Source organism: Vipera ursinii (genome assembly GCF_947247035.1).
Source record: "Vipera ursinii genome assembly, chromosome: 2".
Classification (NCBI taxonomy): Eukaryota; Metazoa; Chordata; class Lepidosauria; order Squamata; family Viperidae; genus Vipera; species Vipera ursinii.
This window is the reverse complement of record NC_139513.1, coordinates 338,156-365,021: the sequence shown is the minus strand read 5'-3', so window position 1 is coordinate 365,021 and position 26,866 is coordinate 338,156. Positions and strand designations below refer to the sequence as shown.

The window sequence follows — 26,866 nt, the reverse complement described above, 5'->3', positions numbered from 1 at the left end:
CCTTCCCGGGTGCCACGACGGCGGGGTTCGGCCCCTCCCCAAGAGCACCGCAAGGCCTGCCCCCCTTCTCCCCCCTCCCTCCAAGTAATTGCGCCCCCTTCTCCGACCAAGGGCTTTGCCTCTCTGTACAGCATCTCTCACCGACCCCCCCCCGCAGGACTCCCTCGGGCTCTTTCTCTTCTTGGGGCGGGGGAGGGGGCGAGGCAGGGAGGGGGGAACTCCTTCCTTTCCTCCTCCCCCTCCTCCCGCCGCCCTCCCCCCCCTCCAACTCTCAAAAGAAGCCATTTTTTTTCCGGAACTGCCCAGCTGCAGGGTGCTGCTCAGGGCGGGGATCGCGCCCCCGCCGGAGAAAGCGACGGGAGGGGACCGACTCCCGACTCGACTCGTGTGGTGCTCGCTCGCGTCCGTCCGTCCGTCCGTCCGTCGTGCTCGTCCCGGGGCTGCCGCTGGGTGGAAGTGTTTGGCGCGCGCCGCTGCTTCGTCGTCGTGGGTGTTTCTTTCTCGCTCTCCCGCTGCACCCCCGACCCCCCCCTCCGTGTGCCCCCCCCGCCCTCCCCCCTTTTCTTTGGTGGGACTCCCCCGCCCCCACCTTTCTCCCCTCCCCTCCCCTCCCCCTCCCCCGGACAATGACAGGGGCTCAGGCGAGCACCGTAGATATTTATACGTATTATGATGAATATGATGAATTATTATTACTCTTACGACGACGACGCAAAGTTTGTACATATGTGAATCCCCCCCCCCACGGACTGCCCCCTCCCTCCCTCCCCCCTCCCCGGCTGTAATTACGCGGGATTTGTACTGTACATAGACGAGTGCGCGTCCGACCCCCCCCTGTACAGAGACCCCTTCCCTCCCCCCCCGCGGAAGGGGGTCCAGGCCCCCCCTCCCTCCCCCCCTCCCTCCCTCTCTCTCCAGCTCTCGGGGTTATTTTATGTCAAGATTTATTTATTTTTTCTCATTTTCCTTCCTGGAGTGTGTGGTGACAACAGAAGAACATGTTTAATAAAAGCAGTTGGTCTTTTACGCCACGACTCTCGCTCCGGGCGGGGAGGGGCGGGGCGGGGCGGCGGAGTCGTGTGGACGGGAACAGACCCGGGTCGGCCGAGGAGCGCGTGGCCGGCAGCTCCGCGTGGCCACGCCCACCCCACGCTCAGCCAATCGGGGCGAGGCCCGCCCCCTCCCCTCTACCGTGCTGGGTCCTTTATCGTGGGACTGGGGCGAGGAGGAGGGGGTAAAAAAAACAAAACACCGTTTCTGACCGCACGGCCAATCGGCGAGCAGATGGACATCCGGGTCAGACCGCCAAGCACCGCCTCCCCGCACCTGACCCTGGCGACGCGCTAAGGGGCGGGCAAAACCGTTCGATGCTCTCCTACCCCCCCGGGCGCTTTCTTGATTGGTCTGGAAAGGAGGGGAGGTCGTGCAGCAGCCTCTTTCCGGATCCTCATTGGCCGAGGCGCTCGAGGGGGGCGGTGGCGGCGGCCCAAGAGCGGAAGCGGGGGCTGGGCTGGGGTTTTACACCCCGAGCCTGCTTCTCCTTCCCTGCGCACGCGCAGAGGGCGGCTCCGCTCCCGGGGGTGAGCGCGTGCAGAGCGCGCGGCCATGGAGCAGCCCGACGGGGCGCGCAGCGTGCAGATCGAGTTCCCGCACTACGCGGCGGGGCTGCTGGAGTCGCTGAACCGGCACCGGCTGGAGGGCAAGTTCTGCGACCTGGCCGTGCACGTGCAGGGCCGCGTCTTCCAAGCGCACAAGAGCGTCCTGGCCGCCGCCTCGCCCTACTTCCACGACAAGCTGCTGCTCCGCGACACGGGCCGCCTGGTGCTGCCGGCCGTCATCGCGCCCGAAGCCTTCGAGAACCTGCTGCAGCTCATCTACTCGGGCCGCCTCCGGCTGCTGCTCGACGCCCTGCCCGGACACCTGCTGGCGGCCAGCGGGCTGCAGATGTGGCAGGTGGTGGACCAGTGCTCGGCCGTCCTGCGGGAGCTGGAGGGGGCCGGCGGGCCGCTCTCCCGACGCCCCTGGGCCGCCCGCACGGCCGAGAGCGGCGGCGCCTCCGGCCGCAACCCGGGCCTCCGGGAGGACGGAGGGGCCGCGAGGGGCGCCCGGGGACCCCGCCGGCACCGCCGCCCGCAGCTCGAGGAGCTGGGCCAGGAGGTGGTGAAGATCCGGGTCTCCCAGGAAGACGAGGAGGAGGAAGAGGAGGAGGAAGAGGAAGACGAGGAGGAAGCGCACCGGCAGGCCCAGATCTGCGGCGGCTCCGTGAAAGTGGTTTTGGACGAGGAGGAGGAGGAGGAGGAAGGCCACCGGGGCACAGACCGTCCCGGCCAGGGGTCCAGGGAGACGGGCCCTGCCTTCGCTTCGCCCCGCGAGCCCCCCAAAGTCTTCTACATCAAGCAGGAGCACTTTGACCCGGAGGAGGCCCCTTCCTCTGCGCTGGGGGGCAGCCCGGCCTCCTGTCGCTCGGAGGCCGGCTTCCTGAAATCTCTGGGCCGGCCCCCGGGCGCCTCGGAGGTGCCAGGCCTCTGCCAGGCGGAGGTGCAGGCCGGCGGGGAGCTCGGTTACCTCCTGCCCGGCGGGGGGGCCTCCTCGTCCACGGGCTCCCTGGCCGGGAAGCCGCAGCCCCTCCCCGCAGACTCCGTGGCGGCTTTCCCCGAGAGCTCGTGGAAGCCCGTGGACCTGCACGGCAACGAGATCCTGGCCCAGGCCGTGCACAGCCAGGTGGTACACGCGCCCGTCAAGCTGATGTCCGCGCCCGACGGGAAGAAGTTCGGCTGCCTGTGCGGGAAGCGCTTCGCCGTCAAGCCCAAGCGGGACCGGCACATCATGCTGACCTTCAGCCTGCGGCCCTTCGGCTGCTCCGTCTGCAACAAGAAGTTCAAACTGAAGCACCACCTGACGGAGCACATGAAGACCCACGACGGCAACCTGCATGCCTGCGAGGACTGCGGGCGCAAGTTCCGCGTCCAGAGCTGCTTCTTGAAGCACAAGGAGCTCTGCAAGGGGCAGGGTTGGGCCACCGCCTGCTGGACCTACAAGTAGGGCTGGGGGGGGGCATGGCAGGCCGGCCCTCTGCTTCCTCCTAAACTCCACCCAAGGCGGGGGGGGGGCTGGGAGCAGGCCAGGTTGCCCGTCCCCTTGTGCTCTGCTGGTCTTCTGTGCGGACAGCAGCACCCCAACATCTGGAGTGCTCCCAGGCACACACCCCCCCGATGCGGTATGGATGCCGGAAGCAGGCTCCCCCTCCCCTCCTTTGCCGCTCTCATCCCAAAAGCGCATCTTCTGGGCGAGGAATTACTTGGAGATGCCAGGTGCATCGGTCAAGAGGCCGAATCTCCCAAGCGGCTTCACTGCAGGACAGACCATATTGCCGGGCGGAGCTGCCGAGTCCTCTAGCTGCAGCCTGACCTCCGGGGCCTGGAGGTCTTTCTCTTGGGTGGCTGAGAGAATAACCCGGAAGCGGGCTGGGGACCCTTGAGGGGGTCTTGCTTTAGTGGGCAAAGCCTGCACTGGGGAGTGGCATCCAGGAACAGCATTCAGCCGAGGTCCGGGCTGGGTGGCGTCAGTGGATTGGTGGCTGGCTTGGAAGCCTTCCTCCAACGGTCCCTGATCCAATGGGGGAGGGGAGCGAAGGGGTGCCAGGAGGCCATCCAGTCCTTTCGTGAAGGCAAGGGATGGAGAGGTGTGTGGGGGGGGGGGCTGGGTGGGACAGCTCAGCCTGGAAGTCTGGAAGATTCCTGGAAGGAAATGAGCCGGGTGTAGCGATGATGCGGAATGGAGAATCAAGACGTCTAGGATGGTGGGGGGGAAGGCCCAGGAACACTTGGGGAGATGATGGGGGTGGGATTGCTCAGGACATGATAGCCGGCTGGGTTTGGCGGCCGCAGAAACAGCAAAGGCCGCTTCCGAGTGACAGTTTCCAAGTCACAAAGAATTCTTCCCCTCGATTTGGGCTTTTGTGGACGGCTGTCTTTTGTGCACCAAGAACGACTGAGACAAATGGGGACATTTGAAGAGGAGGTGGGACGGTTCAGCTTGGATAGGCTGGGGGTGGACTGGATGGCCTCAAAGACTCTCCCCTCCGCCTTGCACCCGGACGACTCTGCAGGGATGTTCAAGCTATGCTGGGCACAGCAGACTCTTGGGGGAAGGGCTGCCTGCCACTGCAGAGCCCCCCTCAGGAGTCGCTCCTCATCCCCCCCTGGCCCTCTTTGGCCACCCCCCCAAAGGAGACTCCCTCTGGAGGCCGTGCGGTGGATCCCTTCTGGGCCAGGTGAGCTGGGAGCCCAGGCCGGCCCCTTGCATGGCCGTTCACCCAGTTGCCACCAGTTCCCTGCTGGAAATGATGCCCACGGAGGACTGGGGTTCCTGGGCAGCTCCGGGGCTCTTGGGGGGGGGCTTGGGGCAGCAGTTTCTCAGGGAGGCCCGGCGAAGGGCGGATACCAAACGCGCACGCTGTTGTGTTTTCTGACACACAATCACCAATGAAGGAAAAATGCTGAACTACGAAGGGTGAGAGATTTCATTCTGTTCTGGGACTCGGCGAAGGCGGCTCCCCTTGGAAGGAGACGTGCTCACCTGTGCCAAAAAAAGGTGGGGGGCTGGCATGGCCTGGTGTGTCACGCTGCATGCTGTGGGGGGGGGGGGAAGCAGCCGGTCAAGGTCTGCATGCATCCAGAGAAGAGCCAAACCCCATCTGAGGGTGGTGCTTTCCTGCTTGGTGAATCCAGCTGGCAACAAATAAAATTGTGTGTGTGTGTGTGTGTGTGTGTGTGTGTGTGTGTGTGTGTGTACATATGCCAGGGCTGAGGCAGTGGTGAGTGTGTCTTTTGGGTGGGGGTGGGGGGGGCAAAGGGGTCGGTCACAATAGGGCTGCTTCTTTTCCCAGCGCAATCAACTTTATAATCCGGGCAACTCTTGGCAATTCCATAGATTTTATTATCCTTTTTATTATTTAAAGGGAACACGGAAAATATATCCATATAGTGTGCAACCGGCTGCCTGAGACACCCACAACACCGGTGTTCCCCACCGTGGACTGGGTGGCTGTGAGGGATACTCACCTTGGTGGTCTGTGGCCTTCGGTGGCTCAACATGCAAAGGGGGGGTGTGGGCAGGCAGCTACTGCCCTGAGCAATTAGAGCAATGGGGGGATTTGTTGACTAATAATAATAATAATAATAATAATAATAATAATAATAATAATAATAATAATTTGGAAGGGACCTTAGAGGTCATGTAGTCCAACCCCCTGCTAAGGCAGGAAACCCTATACCATTTCAGACAAATGGCTGTCCAGTCTCTTCTTAAAAACCTCCAGTGTTGGAGCATTCACCACTTCTGGAGGCAGGTTGTTCCACTGGTTAATTGTTCTAACTGTCAGGAAGTTTCTCCTTAGTTCAAGGTTGCTTCTCTCCTTGACTAGTTTCCATTTGTTGCTTCTTGTCCTGCTTTCAGGTGCTTTGGAGAATAGCTTGGCTCCCTCTTCTTTGTGGTAGCCCCTGAGAGATTGGAACACTGCTATCATGTCACCCCTCGTCCTTCTCTTCGTTAAACTACACATCCCCAATTCCAGCAACCGTTCCCTATAGGTTTTAGCCTCCAGTCCCTCAATCATCTCTGTTGCTCTTCTCTGTACTCTTTCTAGAGTCTCGACATCTTTTTTACATCGTGGTGACCAAAACTGGATGCAGTATTCCAGGTATGGCCTTACCAAAGCATTGTAAAGTGGTATTAGTACTCTCTCTCTCTTCCTCTCTCTCCCCCCACCCCCTCCCTCTCTTTTTTTAACTTTTGCCCTAAAACCCTCCAGTGTAGAAAAACACTGGTCTCCGTTGTGAGGCTTTGTGAGTTGTGCCCTTCAGAAGGCCGCAAAGAAGCTTCTTCCCTCTGATTAGGTCTCCATTCCCTGCAGTTTCTCGAAAAGTGAACCAGTTAAAAGGCAGATTCCAGTCCATAATAAATACACCAGCCTCTTTGACAGGGACGGGTGGTGTGTGGTGTGCGTGTGTGTGTGTCTTGAAGAAGATGGCCAGGGGTGCGTGTGAAGAAAAACCTTCACTGCATGTTCGTGCAACGAATAAATATTTTCCTAAAAGGATTTTGAATCACCCAAGATCAGCTACCAAAAGCATTTATGTAACGTGAGAGAAAATCCCACGGAAGCGACGCTACAAACGCGCTGGGAAAAATGCCTACAATTTCTCGCCCTCCTTTCGTCCAAAGTTTTAGCTTCAATAGGTCATTTTATGATCCTCCGGGCTTGCGCCATCGGCACGTTCTCCAGCCGTTCCCGTGAGCTGCCCAGCGCCAAAGGAGGGGGGAAGGGGATCCAGCTGAGCCTCCCCCCCCTTTGGCAGAAGCTGCCTGGGGAGGAACCGGGGGGGGGGCCTCCCAGCCTGGACCCCTGGCGTGGAAGCCCCCGCCCCACCCTCCGAGCCATGGCAGGGAATGGGTCCCCTTCCTTGGTCCTTGGGGGGGGAAAAAATTCTTGGCACGGGGTGGGGCGCAAGTGCGTTTTAAGGTTGCAACTACAGCAGCCGCATCTCTCTCTGGATGTCCGGTCAACTCCCTTCCAGCCCGGGTGGTGTCTGCTAGCAAGGCCACCCCGGGCCCGGAGAGCCCCCCCTGCCATTGGGGCGCCGCGGGGGCGGGGTCTGCCAGGCTCGGCCACGGAGACCCAACGCGCGCCGGTCTGCGGGTGTCTCCGCCTGCGCCTCCGTCTTTACGGGGGCTCCGTTTCCCGTCTCAGCCGCCCCCTGCCTTCCCCGCCTGACCGCCCTGCTTCAGCTTTGGGGGCCGGACCGGCCGCGGGAAGGCGGGGCGGGGGGTCACTTCCGTTTCCCCAGCAGCGGCGGCGGCGGCGGCGGCAGCCCGGGATCTCCTCCGGCCGGGCCGGCTTCCCCTCCTCTCCTTGGCTGAAAGGCCGGCTTCTCCTCCCGCGCTCGGGGATACGGCGCTTGCCGTCGGGACCCGCGCCTGTCCCCGCGGAGGAGCGCCGCCTCCGGCTTGGGCTGCGCGCCATCGAAGGGGTCCCCCGAGCCTTTTTTGCAGCCGCGCCCCTCCGCCGCCGTCTCCTCCGGCAGAAGCGCAGAGAAGGCGGCGCAAGCCGCCTCCCTCCCCCCGCCGCCGCCTCTTCGCCGGGCTGGGCTTCCCACCTTCTCCGCGGCCGCCTCCCTCCGCTCCGCGCGGCCTGGGGGCTCCGCCGCTGCGGCCCGGAGAAGCCCCTCCCTCCCTCCCTCCCTCCCGGCCAAGCGGCCTCCCTCTTCCAGCCGCGGGCGGCGGAGCCTGCCCTGGCCCCGCCCCGCCCCGGACCGGAAGCGCCGGCGGAGCGGGAGCGCGGGGCGCGGGAGAGCGGGGATGGCGGCGTCGGGGGGCGGCGCGCCGGCCTTCTCGCCCGAGTGGACGGCCTGCATGCTGGCCGAGGCCGAGGCGCTGCTGGCCGAGCGGGTCTCGGCGGCGGTGCGGGCGCGCTGGCGGCGGGAGGTGAAGCTGCCGCGGATGAGCCTGGAGGGCTGCCTGGAGCAGCTGAGCGAGGCGCGGCGCGGGCGGGAGGCGCTGCTGGCGCGGGACGGGCCGCTCTCGGAGGCCAAGCAGGAGCGGCTGCAGACCTTCCTGCGGCTGGAGATGGCGCTGCTGCGCGAGATGCAGGCGCTGCGCGAGCGGGCCCTGGCCTCGGCCTACGCCGTGGCCAAGAAGGGCGAGCCGCCGCCCGGCCTGGCCCGCGAGGAGCCCGGCGGGGAGGCGCGGCGGCCGGGCTCGCCGGGCAAGGAGGAGGGCGCGGCGGCGGCGGCGGCGGCCGGCGGGGCGGCGGGCGGCGCGCGGGTGGTGTCGGCGGCCGAGGCGGCCTCGCAGGCGAAGGCGGCGGCGCAGCGGGAGGCGCTGGCCGAGGCGCTGTGGGAGCCGGGCGGCGTGGGAGACCTGATCGCCAAGGGCGGCGACCTGCAGCTGGCGCTGGAGCAGTTTCTGGGCGAGCGGCTGGGCGAGGCGCTGCGCGGGCTGGAGCGGGCGGTGCGCGGGGAGGGCCGGGCGCGGGTGCGGCAGCTGCTGGCCGTGCGCGACGCGCTGGAGCGGGAGGGCGGCTGGGCCGAGCGCGCCGGGACGCTGCGCGGGGAGGCTCGGGCGCTGCGCGGGGCCGGCCGGCCGGGGGCGCTGCGCGAGGCGGCGGCGGCGCTGCGCGACTGCCTGGCCGAGGCGCCGCTGGAGGAGCTGCGCCCCGCGCTGGAGACGGCGGTGGCGCTGCTGGAGAAGACGGACAGCTGGTGGGTGGCCTGGCTGGAGAAGGCGCTCTGGGCCGCCCCGCTGGAGGAGGCCGAGGCGGCCCGGCGGCAGGCGCAAGCCCTGAGCGCCGCCCTGGAGCAGCCGCCGCCGGCCCCCCCGGAGGAGCCGGAGGAGGCCGGGGCGCCGCTGCTCCTGCGCGCCCTGGAGGGCGAGGGGGCGGCGGAGGAGGCGGCGTCCCCGTCCCCGCGCTGGGGCTCGCTGGAGGAGATGCGCGACGCCCTGCAGAGCGCGCCCTTCGACGAGGTCTTCGGCCTGCTGAAGCAGCCGCGGGCGCTGCGCGAAGCGCTGCAGGGCAGCCCCGAGGCCGAGGAGCCGGGCGAGCTGCTGGAGGCGCTGGAGGAGGCGGCGGCCTTCGGGCGGGCCCGGCCGGGCGCCTGGCGGGAGCAGCTGAGCGCCCTGCGGGGCGGCCGCTGGGAGGAGGAGGCGGCGGCGCTGCTGGAGAAGGTCTGGGCGCTCAAGACGGAGGTCTTCCTGCTCGCCTCCGACCTGGACCGCGAGGAGAAGGTGGCGGCGCTGGCCGAGGAGCTGCGGGCGCTGCGCGAGGCCGCCGCCACCGCGCCGCTCAGCGACCGGGAGGCGCTGCGGGAGAAGCTGGCGGCGCTGCGCGCGGCCCTGCGCGCCCTGCCCGTGCCGGAGGTGCTGCTGCTGCGCGCCAAGGCCAAGGCGCTGCGCAAGGCGGCCACCGACTTCTGGACGGAGCCGCTGGCCGAGGCGGACCCGCTGCTGGCCGAGGCGGACGCGCTGCGGGAGGCGCTGGCCGGGTCGCCGCTGCGGGAGGCGCTGTGGGGCAAGGCGGAGGAGCTGCGCGGGGCGCTGCGCGAGATCGCCAAGAAGAAGATCAGCGTGCTCTCCTACTACCTGTGGAACGTGCTCTGGAGCCCCCTCTGGAAGAAGGTGGGCGACATGCAGCGCGCCCTCTGGAAGACGCCGCGCAAGGAGGAGAGCGCCGTGCAGGAGAAGCTGGCCGACCTGGAGCACGCGCTGGACGAGATCCTGGAGGACAACCTCAGCGGCCTGCCCCGCATCCTCTACGCCCTGCCGGGCATCGTGACGGCGCTGCAGAAGAAGGTGCACGCGGTGCGCGAGAGCCTGCAGGAGACGCCGCCGGAGATGGCCGTCGCGCTGCAGGGGAAGGTGGTGGCCATGCAGGAGGCGCTCTGGAAGATCCCCTTCAAGGAGGCGCACCTGATGCAGGAGGACCTCAAGGCCTACTGCCTGGCCCTGCAGAGGAAGGTGGAGGCCTGGTGGGAACGCCCCTCCTCCGAGGGGGCCCCGCGCAAGCGGCGCGAGGAGCCCAAGGCGCCCCCGCCCAGGATGGAGAGGCGAGACTCCGGCTGGACCAGGAGGACTGCGCCCAAGCCAGGTAGGCCGGGCAGGGGTCCCGGGGGGGGGGAGGTTGGGGGCCTTGTGGGGCGTCTTCTGAGGGCAGGGGAACCTCTGCTGCAAAGGCTAGGGGGGGGCGGGGGAGCCAAGGGAAGCCTCTGGCCCTTGAAGACCTGTGGACTTCAGCTCTCTATGCCAGGGCTAGGCAACCTTGCAACTCCCAGGATTCTGGGAGTTGAAGTCCACGAGTCATCTACGCTGTATGCTGGCTGGGGAATTCAAGTGGCCGAGGATGGACACTCCTGCCTGACACGTCATTGAATTTTGTCCAAAGAGACACAGGGAACGCCAGAGGACTCCCTTAGCTGAGAGAGAGAGAGACCAGCCAGGTTGGGAGGCCGGGCCTACTACGGGCACCTCGTTGGCTGCCTCCATCCCAGGGAGCGCCTGGCTTTGCGGAGAACCAGTCCCATCTCTGTAGCTGGATCCACGAGGTCCCTCTGTACTACCACCCCCCCTGGGAGGGGGGCTTCCCAGTCAGGGTCAGGCCCCGGATTCCTTCTCTCCTGGCCCTGATGGGACCCCCTCCTCCTTGGGAGGGAGGGCGGGCGGCACCCTTCCCAGGAGCCCCCATGGCTTCAGTCTGTCCCCGATCCGTGGCCCCCTTCCTTGCTTCTGGGACCTCTTCTCTCCCCCCACCTCTTCTCTGCTGTGGTCTGGCTTCAGGCCTCGTGTTCCCTCCCTCCCACCCTGTTAAGAAGAAGGCCGCGGCCTCCTCGGGCCCCGTTCCTGCTCTCCGGACGGAGGATGCAGAGAAAGGCAGGTTTTTTCTATCAGGGTTGATCAGCCCCCACCCGGCCCAGGCTTGGTGCTCGGTTCTCCGTGGCGTCCTTGTCTGTCTGTCAACCTGCTGACCGAGGAAACCTCCTCTTTTAAGGGGCCGCCGATCCAGGGGATGCTGCTGAGCTTGGAGGAAGGAGGCTGCCGGACGTTTCCTCTCCGGCTGGCCCAGCCACGCCTGGGTCTCCAAAGTAAGAGACGCTTCGAGGGGGGGAGAAGGAGGGGGGTGCGCGAATGAGACTTCTGGGACTCTTGTGGGTTTAAGGACCATTTGCCCCCCAGAGGGCCCTTCGCCTCTATTTCCCCAAACCAGGGGTAGGCAACCTCGGCTTTTTGACGACTCGTGGACTTCAACTCCCAGAATTCCTAGGTCAGCTGACTCTGGAATTCTGGGAGTTGAAGTCCACGAGTCGTCAAAGAGCCGAGGTTGCCTACCCCTGCCCTAAACCCTGACCCACCCACCCCGGTTCTTTTTCCTCCGTGTCCATCTCTGAAATAGCCACTGGCCCTCACTGCCCGAGCCACAGCCTGGTTCAGTTTCAAATGAGAAGCTGCCAGAGGCGCCTTTTGTGGTCCTTTTTCAGCCCCGCAACCGGAGTAGCCGCAAGCGCTGCTGGGGCCGTCCGCTTCCAGTACTCTGCGCTCAAAGCCATCCCGCACTCCCATTTCCAGCAGCGGAAAGACTGGTACGAAAACACCGACCAAGACCTGCGCGATTACGTCGTGCAGAGGCTGTGAGTGTCCCCTTTGGGGCTATTTTTTTCTCTCTCTCTCTCTCGAGGGGAGGGATGGGGTGGGGGGCTGAACCGCCCCGGGCTGCGGCTTGGAAGAGGCAGCGAGGAAACGGCAAAGTGAGGAGCAAAAAATGGCTTTGGCGTTCCTTGTTTTTTGACGTTTTATGGGGGGAACTATTAAAAAAGAAAGAAATGTTTGCTCGCTCTGCTTTTTATTCTCCTCCCGCATCTGAGGAGGGGGTTGGACTAGATGACCTCAAGGTCCCTTTCAACATCATCATCGTCATTATTACTATTATTACTATCATTGTCCATGGGGTCGTGATGGGTCGGACACGACTTCGCAGCTAACAACAAATTATTATTGTTATTGTTATTGTTGTTGTTATTATTGTTGTTGTTGTTGTTGTTTTCATCTGGGTTTCTAAATTCAGTCTGGTTCCCCTGGCTGTTCTAAAGTTGGAGCTTCCCAAACTCCTTTGCATCATCTTGAAAAAGTGTTTTTTTTTTAAAAAAAATATTTATTTATTTGACTGTACCAGTCCTGGTGAAGGCCGTGGTCTTCTTCCCCTCCCCCTGCAGGGTCCACGCCATCTTTCCAGCTCCCGACTTGGCCGTGCTGAAGGACCACCAGGTGGAGAAGGTGGTCTCCTACGCCAAGAAGGTGGAAGGGGACGTCTACCAGTCGACCAACCACTGGGTAGGGGGTGCTGCCCTCCTCCTCCCCCTTTCCCCCTTCCCACTTGGGACTTGCGCTTCGCCTGCCCGGATCGAGACTTCGCGTGTCTCTGTCTGAAACGGGTCACCAGACCCCTTTAGGTCTTTCGGGGGTCTTCTTGGTCTGCAAGCCTTGTGTGAACCTGGCCAGGGTCCCGTCGCCTCCCACCTCCCAAGCGGAGGAAGAGCCCAGTCCAGGGGTCTTCAAACTCGGCCCTTTGAGGACTTGTGGACTTCAACTCCCAGAATTTGCCTGACTGAGGAATTCTGGGAGTTGAAGCCCACAAGTCATCAAAGGGCCGAGTTTGAAGACCCCTGGCCTAGGTAGAGTTCCCCCCCCCACCGGGATGGCTCACGAGCCAGGGGGGACCCCCATTTTCGGTGCGCCTTAAGGGCCGATCGTTTGAGACGATGAGTGACGTGACCGTTTTTCACAGTTAACGGCCGTTGTAGGATCCCCTGGGTCACGTGATCAGAGTTCAGACTCTTTGACAACTAACTCACATTGATGACGGTCGCAGTGTCCCGGGGTCGTCTGAACCCCTTTTGCGACCTTCTGATAAGCGAAGTCAATGCAGAATCCAGATCCGCTGAACAACCTTGTTAGCTAACTTAACAACTGCAGTGATGCACAGCTGTGCTAGGAAAGGTCGCAAAACGGGGCAAAATTCACTGAGTCGCACTTAGGAAGAGAAATTTTGAGCTCCACTGTCATAAGTCAAGGACTGTCTGTAAGTTCCCTGGTCTGTGAAGCTCTGGGTGGGAAGGTTGGCCTGGCCTGCTTGGCACATGAGAGTCCGGAGTGTCCCAGCTCCTCTTCCTCCTCCTCCTCCTCCTCCTCCTCCTCCTCCTCCTCCTCCTCCTCCTCCTCCTCTTCCTCCTCCACCTCTTCCTCCTCCTCCTCCTCTTCGTCTTCCTCCTCCCCTCCGGGATGCCCCCATCCTTCAGGGATCCTTTGCAATAGCCAAGATTCCCTTGGCCAATTCCTTCCCTTGCTGTCCTCCCTCTGAGCCAGCAGACGCAGTTCCCTTCCCTCGGGGGCAGAAGGGGGGAGGACAGAGGCTCTGCCTTCCCCTCATCCTCCCTGGGGCTCAGCAGCTGAGAAGAGGGCCACGCGTGGCCTAAGGCTGGTGCGAGAAGTGCACAGCCTCTTCTTCTACAGCATAATAAACCTTTGCCGCTTTCTAGGACGTGTACTGCTGCCTAATTATGGTGAAGCTCTTCAGAATAGAGAAGGAGCTGAGGGAGAAGAGGGCCCTCGGGGGCCACAAGCCAGGCCTCGAGGACGGCCAGGCCTCGCCCGGGAGACGGGCCCAGCCTCTCAGTAAGTGCTTTGCCAGGGAGCCGAGGGAAACGGGAACACGAGCGGCTCGGGAACCGGGTGAACTTGCTGCCTACCCTGCCAGACGTTTCCCCTCGAGACTCCCCCTGCCCCCTTCCTGAGCTCCAGCCTCACTTTAGGATAGAATAGGAGCTGGAAGGGACCTCGGAGGTCCTCTAGTCCAGCCCCCCTAAGCTATCTCAGACAAGTGACTGTCCAGCCTCTCCTTAAAAATCTCCAGCGACGGAGCACCCGCGATTTCTGGTGGCCAGCTGTTCCACTGGGACCTTTCCCCGAACGACTCCTTTGAGCGTAACGGGAGAGGAGGGAGACGAGAGGGGAGAGGAGCGAGCGAGCGAGGGAACGTTAACTGCAGATTTTCAGCCCCGGCTTTGCGGCGCTGCCACACGCACCCTCGGCTTTTAGCAAAAGTGGATCGATCTCTCGCCCGAATGGAGTCCGGGGTCTTGCTTTCCTAAGAACCCAAGTTGGGGGCAGCCGTGACATCAGACCTTGGCCGCTGCTTCAGCCAAAGTCAAGAGGATGTTCTGGGCCGTGTTTCCGGAGAGGTGGGCTTCCTCTTGCAGAGGTTGGGTTAGGCCACCTTGGCTCTTTTATGGCTCCTGGACTTCAACTCCCAGAATTCCTGAGCCAGCTGCCTCAGGAATTCTGGGAGTTGAAGTCCACCAGCCATAAAAGAGCCAAGGTTTGCCTACCCCTGGGTTTTAGGGTCTCTGGGCCGCTGCTGCTCTGTTTGGCTGAAAGCTCCCTTCAAAGTTGGCGGGAAGCACAGGCCGCCTTGGGGGGGGAGGGAGGGAGGGTTTTGTGGTCCTGGGTGCGGAAGATGCGCCCTCCTCCTCCCTCGATGCTTTCTGGAGTTTTATATCCACCGTCTTGGGCGTAAGCGTTGGTTTTTCCCTAATAAAATTGTTCTCTGGAGGGCTCTGTTGCCCCCGCGGTTGGCTTTCGCTGTTTGGTCCTTCCGGTGGTCCTGGATGGCAGCTGCCTTTCAAAGGTCTTTGACGCTCAGAGATTTTGTTCCTTCAGGGATGGTTGATTGACAGGCGGGGGCAGCTCAGAGCAAGAGACGGGCGGCTGTCCTTCCGTTTCAGGTGGATGACGCCGTCCCCAGGCTGCTTTTTCACTTTTATCGTGTGTCTTTTGGGCCGTTGTGATTCCGCCAGTCTTTCTCCTCCCCTCCGGTCCCACTGGCCACGGACTCTGCCTTTTTTGACTAACAGAACCGGTCCGTTTCGGATCGTGTCTTTTCCCTTCTGTGGACTCCAGCCGGGAATCAATCGGCAGAAGCTTTTAACTTCTCCGTCGTACGTTCTGAAACTTGGTTTGCTGATCTATGATGTAGACGCGTTCCAAAATGTCTTCACTTTGTCCCAGTGGCGTTGGAAAAGTCCAGGTTGTGTTCCTGTATGTGGTGTGTGTGCGTGTGTGTGTGTGTGTGTGTGCACGCGTGCCTGCCTGCCTTTTGGCTAGCATAGGGACCACTTCAGCGCTGCGGGCTTTTTTTAAAAATAAAAATAGTGTTGGTTTTCTAATATTACAACTATATAATTGAAAAGCAACGTGGCGACTGAGTTACAATAATTGAACGAATGAACCTTTATTGTCGAAGTACAACCACGTATTCATTGAGATTGGCTGAGCCTCCCTTCGTGCCCCCACCCCCAACTTACAGTGACGAGAAACCGTCCATCTTATTACACCATGTGAGCTAATTGCACAACACACCGGCCTCGAAAGTCAGTCATACATAAAGTTTATAAAAATTATGTCCCGTTCAAGAGCCTGACAGCCCGTGGATAAAAGCTGTTCTTCACCCTGTTGGTGCGGCTGGCTCTACTCCTCTACTCCTAGGAGAGTAAAGAGATACCGTCCAGGGTGTGAGTCGTCCCTGAGGATTTTCCTCACTCTTCCAAGGCAGCGGGCTCTGGCGAGGTCATCCAGTGGTGTCAGGGGACAGCCCATAATGTCTTGTGCTGTGCTCACCACCCTCTGTAATACTTTCCTGTCCGCGGCTGTCAGACCAGCATACCAAACCACGATACAGCGCGAGAGGCCGCTCACTATAGCAGACCGGTAAAAGAGGGTCATTAGCCGTTGTTCTACCCTGTTCTTCCGCAAGACCCTAAGAAAGTGAAGTCTCTGTTGGGCCTTTCCGGCCACCTGGGTTGTGTTCACTTTCCGGGTAAGATCTTCACAGAGGTAGAGTCCCAGGAATTTAAATAATTTAAATAATTCGATTGCGCACAGATATTGATACAAATCTCAAATTAATACAGTCAACATTTCCTCTCTTTTCCTCTTAACACACACTGTCTCATATTTGAATTAACACAATTTTTATTCTAACAATCACACGGAAGCAACTGTCTTACATTTTATCAATAGTTTTTAATTTATATGTATATATATCTCAAAGGGGCACGGTGGCTCAGTGGGTTAGGGCGCTGAGCTTGTCGATCAGAAGATCGGCAGTCTGGCGGGTCGAATCCCGAGGGCCGCGTAGCAGAGTGAGCGCCTGTTACTCGTCCCAGCTTCTGCCAACCTAGCAGTTCGAAAGCACGTTAAAAATGCAAGTAGGAAAATAGGGACCACTCCGGTGGGAAGGTAACAGCGTTCCGTGCGCCTTTGGCATCTAGTCATGCTGGCCACATGACCACGGAGACGTCCTCGGACAAGCGCTGGCTCTTCGGCTTTGAAACGGAGATGAGCACCGGCCCCTAGAGTCGGAAACGACTAGCACGCATGTGTGGGGGAACCTTTACCTTATACCTCACATTTGAATTAACACAGTTTTTATTCTAACAATCACATGGAAGCAACTCTTACATTTTATCAATAGTTCTTAATTTATACGTATGTGTGTATGTATGTGTATATATATATGTGTATATATATATATATATATATATATATATATATATATATATATATATATATATATATATATATATATATATGTATCTTATTTATGTTAACACTCCATCTTTTAGACAGTGACCTAATAACTTTTTCCCAATTGTAATTTTCCATTGTTTAAATTTAATGTTTAGTATTTGTCATTTCCAGATGGGGGCTGGGGGCTTTTCCACCTTTCTTTGCTCCAAAAGCCAAAACCCCCAGCCTCACTTTCCAGCTTCTTAAAATAAGATTCTGTGGTCTGCCACTTTTTTGTGGTGGTTTGGGTAGGAGACATTTGTGTGTGTGTGTGTGTGTTGCTGCTCTTTAGCTCAGCTTCCTAACTCAGCATGGCGGGCCCCCCCTGATCAGAGCCACCGGTCAGCTGACCGGCCTTTTCCCCCGAGAGGGAGACCCCCCCTCTCCCCCCAGGTCCTTCGTCCACTGCCGGAATCGACTGGTGTCTCGTCCAGGCCAGGGCCGGGTCTGGCAGATGTCCTGGGTCAGGCCTGGGTGTGTCTTGTGCTCTTTTTCCCCCGCCCTGTAGGGATCCTCTGGGTTGTTTCCGGGAGCTTTTTACTTCTTCATTTCTTCATCCTCCTCGCCGTCCCTCCAAAGCCTCGCTCTCCTCCGGTCGTTCTCCTCTGCCCCGGAGGCTGCCTTGGGCAGAGGCCCCGAGGGGCCCCTCGGAGACGAAGCCCCCTTCCCAGCCGGTGTTCCCTGATCCAGCACGGCCCCCCCATTTCCAGCCTTCCTTCCTTTCGGACCACATTGAAACACCGGTTGGCCTCCTTTCCTCCTCCGGGGGTGTGTGAGTCTTAAGTAGCATCTCTTCTCCTTCTCCCCCTTCATTTGGGGGAACAAATGAAACCCCGACTGCCGTTTTCAATCGTAGACCGTTTCCCTCCCCCCTTGCTGGCTCTTCTTATACGCCACCCAGAGTCGCGTTCTGTGAGATGGGCAGGTGTGTGAAAGCGACACACCGATGGACAATCAGAGGTGAAAAACCTCACTGCTGCCCACCTTTAAATGATGAAATGTCCGAGTTCTGGTACTGCATCCTTTCTCCTCCTTTGGGTAGCCTGTGTTAAGCGGGGTGGGGGGTTACGGGGCGCTGCCCTTTGTTCCGTTGGAGGTCTGGGTGTTTATAGGCCATTCAGAAGCGAACCGAGCTGGACGGCTGGCCTCTTTTCTCTCAGGGCTTCAGTGGACGTGGCCAAAATCTCCTCTCCTGCACGCCCCCCCGTACCCCCCCAAGTTCTGAGGCATGCCCAGGACGTCTTCCCACCTGCTCTCTCTTTGCCCCACGTAGGCCCAGCTAATTGCATCCCAAAGTTGTAGGGCCCTCTGTGGGGCTGGTCTGCAAGGAGGGGAACCCAGGGTGTCCCACACCCCAAACTGAACGTTGGTCTGGATCAGTCCCTCCGTTCACGCCTTGCTCTGGTGGGACGAGGGTCAGAGTGCAGCACTGCAAGCTAATTCTGCTGACTGCCAGCAGTTCACCAGTTCGATCAAGGTTGACTCAGCCTTTCGTCCTTCCGAGGTCGGTAAAATGAGGGCCCAGATTGTTGGGGGGCCCTAGGCCGGCTCTGTAAACCGCTTAGACAGGGACCGCAAAACACCGTGGAGCGGTGTATAGGTGTAAGCACTTATTGCTTATTGCAGGGGTCTTCAAACTTGGCCCTTTGATGACTTGTGGACTTCAACTCCCAGAATCTCTCAGCCAGGCATGTGCACGCTGGCTGAGGAATTCTGGGAGTTGAAGTCCACAAGTCATCAAAGGGCCAAGCTTGAAGACCCCTGGCTTATTGCTGTCGCAAGGTAATTTTCCATTAAGGGAACGTGTGTGTTGGCTTCACTCACTGCGGATGCTGCACAGAGGTTATCCCCCTGCCCACTCCCCCAGGCTCAAATACCTGTGAATGCTCCAACACTGGAAGTTTTTAAGAAGAGACTGGACAGCCATTTGTCTGAAATGGTATAGGGTTTCCTGCCTGAGCAGGGGGTTGGACTAGATGACCTCCAAGGTCCCTCCCAACTTCTTCTTGTTGTTGTTGTTACGTTGTTTGTTTTGTTATTGCTATTACTAATACTATTATTACTATTATTATTACTATTGTTTTTGTTGCTTTGTTTTGTTTGTTGTTTTGTTATTATTATTACTACTATTACTATTATTACTACTATTACTACTACTACTATTATTATTATTATTATTATTATTATTATTATTATTATTATTATTATTATTATTATTATTATTATTATTATTATCTAGCCCTCAGGGGTGAAGTTGCAGGGACTAAAAGCACTTTGAGCCAGGCTGGTGAGCAAACTCTTCTGACCGTGTTTTGCAAAGATGGAATCCGCTTACGTGATTCGTTTTTACTCATCCTTAGACCGCTTCGCCTTTCAGCCGAGCCGCAGAAGAGATTTTAACAGGCTTGTGTTGTTGTTGTTGTTTTTTACAGGCAGTCAGCTGGCCGCCCCAGAAGTGCCTCCTCTGAGCCCCATCCAGGACCCCCCAGGTACTTCCTTTCACTTTCGTGATCGCCATTTTATAGCCGGCCTCTCCATCTCGGTGTCAGCTTTTCCTAACCCCGAGATCCCCAATATTTAAGCTAACTCGGACGGGAAGGCCTAAAGCGATACGGAGCCTTCATCCCACCACGACCGTTGCAGACGTCTCTGCTTCTCCTGGTCAGCCTGGCCAAAGTGGAGCCTCGGTCGCCCGACTCACTCTGCGGAGATGCCCGGGGCCTCTTCGCGGGCGCCCCACTGGACGGGCGGTTTGCGGTGGGGGGGGATTCAGCCGCGTTTCTCTTTGTAGGCGGCATCAAACCAGCATCCTCTTAAGCCTTGGCAGGTTTTATGTGGGCCCTGCTTGTTACCGGAGCACAGTTTTTCTACCTCGTTAAACCAGGGTTTGCCGTTTAGGGTGTCGTCTGAACCCGTTTAGTTTCACTGCCGAGGTGGATTTCATCGTTACAGAGTTGGGGCCTGGAGGCAAGTCGTGTTCAGGCGCCCCCTGCGGCTCCTGAGCTGTCCTTGGGGTGCCTTTTGCAGGTGTCAGCCAGCTGAACCCCATGTCCATTTGGACCATCCAAAACTCTCCCGCTTTGATGGACGCCCCGGCAGCTTCTCCGTTGAACCCGCCTGTTCAGACGCACGACGAGGAAGCGGCTCTGATGGTTGGTTCCCTCCCCCCTTATCCTTCTCTTCACCCCACCTTCCTAACTCCCCCTTGTTTCAGAAGGTGGCCTGGCCAGGGTTTCCGCACGGGTAGCCTGGACTGTGGAAATCAGGAGTAAGGGGTGTCCTCGGTTTGCAGCGTCCGTTTAGAGATCGTTCAAAGCCACAGCGGCACTGAAGAAAAGCGACTCGCCGCTGGCACCCTTAAAACCCTTGCGGCCTCCCCATAGGGCACGTGGCCAGGATTCAGGGGCTCTGGGCAATTGCACGCGTCTGCGCATGATGGTGGCGGTGTCCCCGGGGTGTGTGTGTGTGTGTGTGTGTTTCAGCTGATTCCCAGGCAGCTTCTGATAAGCAAAGACAGTGGGGGGAACCCAGATTTAAACTATGTGATTCTGAAATGGTATAGGGTTTCCTGCCTGAGCAGGGGGTTGGACTAGATGGCCTCCAAGGTCCCTTCCAAATTTATTATTATTATTATTATTTATTATTTATTATTATTATTATTATTATTATTATTATTATTATTATTATTATTATTATTATTATTATTATTATTATCATCTTAACTATAGTGCAGTGTTTCTGAACCTGGCCCCCTTCCTTCCTTCCTCCCTCCCTCCCTCCCTCCCTCCCTCCCTCCCTCCCTCCCTCCCTCCCTCAGGATGTGGCTCTCACCATGTTCAGAAATAGTAGTGTGACTCCAAGGCAGATGTGGCAAATATATGAAGGGTGTATGGGTGTTTGTGTGTGTGTGTGTGTCCTTCCTCTGGAATATGTTTTCAGCTCTGCCAATCTCAGCCCTGCATTGGGAGGGGAGGGGGCCTTTTCTGCCACCCCCTCTTCCAGTATCAAAGAACCGCCCCCCTCATTTCTGAGTGGGGAAAGCCCTCAGCTGGGGAGGTGGGGCTGCGTGCGGTGGGGGCCCCCGGCCCTCTTCTCGTGTGCCCCCCTTTCGCCTGACATAGGTGCCCTTTGCGCCTTGCAGCCTGACGGTCCGTCTTCTTTGCTAGATGGACGCCTCTCCCCCTTGGGTGCTGCAGCCCCAAAGCGTGATGGGGGCCTCTTCGGGCACTTTCCCGGGTCCTCCCTCGGCCCCCGACGGCCAGTTCCTGCCCCCGCATCTGCTCCCTGCCCCCGTCGGAGCTCTGGAGACCAGCCCGGTCGTCCTGGAGGAATCGGCTCCGGAGGGCGGAGGAGGAGAAGTCCAGGTAGGGCCTGACGGGTGGGGGTGGAGTGGGGAAGGGGGGGGCTGCTGCTGCAATCTGCTCCGCTTGCCCACTTGGGGGGGGGAATGGGGAGTTTGAGGGTTGGCAAAGGTCTTCGTATTCGGGGGGGGGGGTGTTTCCCTGCAAAGTTGCAAGTCTCTGCTGCAGTTTCCTTCACCTCCGCCCTTCCTGGGCCCTTCGTGGGCAGCAAAATCGCTACCCTCCGTCTGGTGCCCCACGCAAGGGGTGCCGGGTCTGCCAGCCTCTGCTGCTCACGTATGCCTTGTGACAGGCCCTGCAGCCCCCCTGCCCATGAAGTTGGGGGGGGAGATTCCATCTGTTCCCCCCCTCCGGTTGGGACAGGGGCCCTTTGCAAAGAAGGGCCCTCGATGAGTTTGATGGGCTTCTGAATGCCGACGGCTCTTCCGGCAGGATCAGCATCCTGGCTCCTCGCTCTCTTTCTCTGGGGCCACCGGGCCCCTCTTCCTCCTCACGCCTCGCCAGGGGCCCAGGATCAAAGCCCGCCCTTGGGGCCGATGGCGGCAGTGGCGCCAGGCCTGAGCCCAGAGCAGCAGCAGAAGCAGCCCCCACCGCCCTGCCCAAAATTGGCCCCGGGCCCTGCCCCCCCTGATGAGTCCCTGGTGGGTGGGGTGGGTTTATGGGGGCTGAGTCGGCCTCCACCCCTCTCTTCTTCTTCCGCCGGGTGGGGGAAATCTTTTCCTTGGGCCCGCCCCTCTTCCCCCCCACTCTTCTGCCCTTGCTCGGATCTCCGGGACGGAGGAAATGCCTTTTCCGCTTGGGCAACTGTGCAAAGGCCTCTTGGCAAAGCCCACCCTTGGCTCCTCCGGCTCTGGGGACCCTCCTGGGGTGGGGGCGCCTCAGGTGCCCGCGTGGCCTGCAGAAACTCTCAGGCCGGAGAGAGGAGGAACCCGGGTGGTGGAGTGGGGTTGCCAGTCCAAGGAGGGGCTCCGCCTGCAGAGCCCAGAGGGAAGCGGGGCTGGCTGGTCTCCAGGGTGTACCCCCAAATTGCCAGGGGCTCCAGGACCCTCCTTGGGTTTCATCCCCAGAGCAGACCTGCTTCACTGTTGGCTGCGTCAGTCCAGGGGGGGGGCTTGAATTCAGAGAAAAGGGGCCGAAGGAGGTTTGGGGGGGAGACCCCCTCTTTTCTGGCAACCTCCGTCTGAACTCCTTTCCTGCCAACCGTTTCTGACGTTTGTTTCCACCAGGAGGACCCCCATTTTGGGAACAGAGAGGCCGCCTGCCACGGGCTGCTGGGTAAGCTGAGCGAGTCTGCTTCTTCCAGGCCTCCCTCCTGGGCCCCCCTGGACATGCCCTCTGGGGGACACGGAGGTCCCCCTCCCCAGAGCCCTCACGGGGGAGAGCATCTCCCACCCGCTTGTCTGCGCAGTGCCAGGGGGAAGGTGCCCGGGCCAGCTGCAGCTTCACACAGGGTGTAGCGACTCGAGGTATTCCCCCACCCGCCCCGGGGACACCAGAGGCTCTTTTCTGGGAGGGTGGGGGCCCCTGCTGACCCACAGCCCCCCTTGTGTTTCCCTGGGTGGGAGGACCAGGGTCTTGGGGAGTCCCAAATGTGTTTTTCCAAAGCTCCTCCTCCGCCTGGCCGCAGATGCTGCCCGAGGCCTAGCAAGTGCCCTTCCTTGCAGGCAAACGGCGGAGACTGGCGGAAGCGGGCTGGAGGGCGTCCCCTGCCGGACCCTCCCCCTCGGCCCTGCCCGATGCACCAGCGCAGCCCTCCCCCTCCCCCGTGACGCTGGAGTCCCTGCACCGCTCGCTGGAGGACCTCAGGATCTCCGTCCTCCGCAATTGTGAGTCAGGCGGGCCGGGACCTTCCCCCCTCCCAACCTGACAGGAGAGCAGCCCCACAAGTGCCCCTTTCCCCAACCCCCCCTCCCCCTTTCCTCTCCAAAGCCCCCTCGCCTGACCCTCCCCCGCTGGCTTCCCTTCCGCAGTGGGAGCCGTGCACAGGCAGGTGGAGGCCCTGGAGAAGAGGATCAACACGCTGGAGCGCTGGCGGGCGGAGATGGAGGGGCGCCGGCAGCAGCCTCCCCCGCAACCGTAGCCGCCGGCCAGGCTCCCTTTTGCCCCTCCTTTCCGTGTACAGACGCCCCGTTACCATGATGGCTACTCCTTCTCTTCACTTTTTTATTCCTCAACGTGTCAGATACGGCAGGCAATCCTCACGGTGCTCCTTGGGACGGTTTGCCAGAGACGGTTTGCCTCTCCTCAGCAAGTCCCCACCGTGGTTCGCCCGATGCTGGGCGGCTCCGCTGCCCCGTGCTGGGGGATGGGACAGCCTCGGGAGACTGAAGGTGGAAGGCCGTGGAGGCCAAGGTCGCTCCAGAAACTGCTCGGCCGTCACTGGGTCCTGGAGAGTGTGGGGACCCAGGAGGCCACGAGGCCAGCAAGGGGCCGTGGGACGTGCTGGGGGGGGAGCCGGGCTGCTTTGGCTGGTCCCGGTGGTGGTGGTGGGGGGATGGCAGCCCCCTCGCCTGGAAGAGGAGTCTTCCCTTCACGCCCGAGAACCACGTGCCGGACTCTGGGACCGTCCCCGGACTTGGCCTCCTCCGTGAACGTCGCTGCCCCAGAAGAAGAGCCGGACACCAGCTTCACCTCTGCAAGCAGCCTCCTCTTCTGCCCTGGGCCGGCTTGTCTGCCCAGCGAGGGGTCAGTGGCAGCTCTGGATGGGACGGGAGGATGCGCGGATGGCTGGACTTGCACCCGGCCGGCAGGGAGCGACGCGCCTGGCCCTGCCTGGACCTTATCGGGAGGCCCTCCCGAGCTCTGTCCGATCCAAGTGGAGATGGGGAAGTTCGCTCAATCCGATTTATGGTTTTAGGTTTGATGGCGATTCAGAATTAAAAGATTTTGAGCAGGGGCCCGCTCTGTACATTTGCTGTGAAGGCGGAGGATTGTGGTGGTCAGACTCTGCCCGCCTTTGCTAAGTTGCCAAGGATGGGAGAGAACTCTTTTCAAGGGCATCATTAATGCACATCTCTGCCAGATGTTTTCAAGGATAAAAAGGTTTTGAACTTTCTTTCAGGTCATTGTAGGAGAAGATCTGGGTTAGCCGAGGGGGGCCCCCCAAAACGGGGTTGCTCAAGAAAACTTCTGCCTTTTAATAAAAATTGTTAGTTGGAAAAACGCTCTGGACTCCTGGTTTCTCTTAGGGCAGAGAGAGGGCGAGAGCTTGGAACGTAAGGAAAGTTGGATGAATCTATAGTTTAAAACTCGGAACAGGCCAAGATTCTCAAAACTGTTGCCCCCAAACTCAGGCACCCTAAATTTGGCTTGGAGCTGATAAGAACCGGATCCCTAGATTTGAGAGAGAGAGACTTTGACCTTTGCAAAGGGGACAATAATAATAATAATAATAATAATAATAATAATAATAATAATAATAATAATAATAATAATAATAATAATAATATAATGATGATGATGATGATGATGATGTTGGAAGGGACCGTGAAGGTCATCTAGTCCAACTCCTTGCTCAGGCAGGAAACCCTATACCATTTAAGACAAATGGCTGTCCAGTCTGCTTCTGGAGGCAGCTTGTTCTACTGGTTAATTGTTCTGACTGTCAGGAAGTTTCTCCTTAGTTCTAGGTTGCTTCTCTCCTTGACTAGTTTCCATCCGTTGCTTCTTGTCCTGCCTTTGGGCACTTTGGAGAATAGCTTGGCTCCCTCTTCTTTGGGGCAGCCCCTGAGACATTGGAACACTGCTATCGTGTCCCCCCTCGTCCTTCTCTTCATTGAACTACACATACCCAATTCCAGCAGTGGTTCCTTATATGTTTTAGCCTCCAGTCCCCTAATCATCTTTGTTGCTCTTCTCTGTACTCTTTCTAGAGTCTCAACATCTTTTACATCGTGGTGACCAAAACTGGATGCAGTATTCCAGGTGTGGCCTTACCAAGGCATTGTAAAGTGGTATTAGTACTTCACGTGATCTTAATTCTATCCCTCTGTTAATGCAGCCTAGCACTGTGTTGGCTTTTTTGGCAGCTGCAGCACACTGCTGGCTCATATTGAAGTGATTGTCTACTAGGACTCCGAGATCCCTCTCACAGTTACTACTATTGAGCAAGGTACCACCTATACTATACCTGTGCATTTGATTTTTCTTGCCTTACTTTTTTCACCACTGAATTTCATTTTGTTAGATAGTGCCCAGTGTTCGAGTCTGTCCAGATCCTCCTGTATCTTAAGCCTCTCTTCTGGAGTATTGGCTACTCCTGCCAGCTTGGAGTTGTCTGCAGATTTGATGAGTTCCCCATCTATCCCCTCATCCAAATCATTGATGAAGATGTTGAAGAGCACTGGGCCCAGAACAGAGCCCTGGGGCACCCCACTACACACTTCCTTCCATGTAGATGCAGTTCCATTGAGGACCACACGCTGAGTACGGCCTGTCAGCCAGCTACGAATCCATCTGGTGGTGATGCTATCTAACCCACATTTTTCTATCTTATCAAGTAGTAGGTTGTGATCTACTTTATCAAATGCCTTACTGAAGTCCAAGTAAACTACATCCACAGCATTTCTCTGGTCCACTAATTTTGTCACTCGGTCAAAGAATGCAATAAGATTTATCTGGCATGATCTGTTTTTGACAAAGCCATGTTGGCTTTTAGTGATGACTTTGTTTGCCTCTAGGTGCTCACTGATTTGTGGTTTGATTATCTTTTCCAGAATCTTCCCAGCTATTGAGGTCAGGCTGATAGGTCTGTGGTTTCCTGGATCCATCTTTGCCCACCCGAAAATACGAACTCCTGAATAAATCGGGCAAAGCAAAAAGCATTTATTAAGGGAGTGTGTGTGTGTGGCGGGTGTCAAGCCCTTTCATGGGGTACAGAGACAAACAATGCACATGTTCAACAGAGTTGACAAGCCATGGTTGCAGGTGAGAACTGAAGCACAGACTCCTCCAGTTTTGGGGTCCCCACCCTTGACAACTTTAAGACTTGTGGACTTCAACTCCCAGAATTCCTCAGCCTGCTTTGCTGGCTTAGGAGTTCTGGGAGTTGAAGTCCACAAGTCCTAAAGTTGCCAAGGTTGAGGACCCCTGCTCCAAACAACCTTCTGCCGAAGGCAAGATTTATAGGTTGCATTACTCCTTCCCAGCTGGGTTTATATCTTTCTCAAAATGTGCAAGTGTATTCAGGGTCTTTTCAGGGTTATGGTCTCTGTTGTGCAGTTGCTGAAACAGCAAATTCTCACATGCTAAAGAAATAGTCTTGACTGAGGAAAACTTTCAAGGCCCAGCTTGCCATCTGCTTATGTACCGTTTTTAAAAAACGCCAACGATGAAGCGTACACAGGTAATGGCTTCCTTGTGTTTTTGTGGGTGGCAGGGTTGGGCTTTCATGCGATGGACAGTAAAAAAATGGACTCCTGGATCTCTCCAGAAGGAGGTGGCACATGGCTTTGTGGTGATCTGGAACCGAGTTGAACCGTACCTGTTGCGACTCTTCCACGTTGGCCAAGCCTGTGAAGGGAGGCAGCCCACCCTGGGTGGGAGAATTGCAACTGCCCCCACAGATTACCTTTTCCTGATGGGTTTGCTCCCCTATGTTGTGCCAGGCATTTATGAAGTGGTTTGTCCTGTTCCGACAGATAAAACTCTTCAAAAGAACTTCGAGGCGTTGTTTACCTCAAAGGGTCTTTTATTTGAGTAGCAGAATATCGGCACTTACATAATCAAAGCCAAAAACTGAATTCCCTTCCCCTGGGCACATAGTATCAAAGCACAATTCCCTCCTCCAATTAACAGTCATAAATCACGTTCCCCAATTAGCTTAAAGCATGGGCTTCCCCTCCAGCTCGCCAGCCTGCCAATTCTTTATCAGCTCTGGGCTCAGTAACCTTGATTCTCACGCTAGGTTTAGTGTTGCTATGTCTAGCTGGACTCTCGTTCACATCTCCCCTCCCAGCATCATCCAACTATAAAAGTGAAAGGGAGAAATGGCTACATTTCCATCTGTTGTCAATGCAAAAATTGACATGGTTGTTTTGTTTCCCCAATGTTCAGATCTGCACATGGCTCACTGCGTTGTACTTCATATACCGTGTTGCTCAGTTTATGTCTGAGAGAACAAACCCATCAAGACAAGATTCAGCCATCCATCTGCATTTAAAAGACAAAGGCCGCTCTTTCAAAGATAGCAAAGTCCACGTTTTGGACAGAGAGTACGCTGGTTTGAAAGAGGGGTCAAAGAGGTTATCTAGGTCAAAACTGAACAGCCTTCTTTCCACAAAAGGGGGAGGGATATGACACCATCTATCTTCAAGATGGCTGCACACATTTGCACC

General features: G+C 58.3%; 2 protein-coding genes across 2 annotated transcripts; both read left to right on the top strand.

Moving 5' to 3' along the window:
- The first annotated feature begins 1,580 nt into the window (after positions 1-1,580).
- ZBTB9 (zinc finger and BTB domain containing 9) lies at positions 1,581-3,260 on the top strand. The gene has a single exon (XM_083351775.1). It carries the CDS (start codon positions 1,606-1,608, stop codon positions 3,040-3,042), a length of 1,437 nt encoding a protein of 478 aa, XP_083207901.1. The 5' UTR covers positions 1,581-1,605; the 3' UTR covers positions 3,043-3,260.
- A 4,153-nt stretch (positions 3,261-7,413) lies between these two features.
- On the top strand, positions 7,414-24,748 carry LOC310634688 (uncharacterized protein; the record flags this gene model as incomplete). The annotated part of the gene is made up of 11 exons (XM_083353222.1): positions 7,414-9,643; positions 10,541-10,634; positions 11,028-11,177; positions 11,760-11,877; positions 13,083-13,218; positions 18,603-18,659; positions 19,198-19,322; positions 20,337-20,534; positions 21,758-21,806; positions 22,196-22,357; positions 22,502-24,748. 11 exons carry the CDS (start codon positions 7,414-7,416, stop codon positions 22,609-22,611), a joined length of 3,429 nt encoding a protein of 1,142 aa, XP_083209348.1. The 3' UTR covers positions 22,612-24,748.
- Between the last annotated feature and the right edge of the window lie 2,118 nt (positions 24,749-26,866).

Bases quoted from the DNA above. Each gene is read 5' to 3' on its own strand.
- ZBTB9 (XM_083351775.1), top strand. From the start codon at position 1,606: ATGGAGCAGCCCGACGGGGCGCGCAGCGTGCAGATCGAGTTCCCGCAC.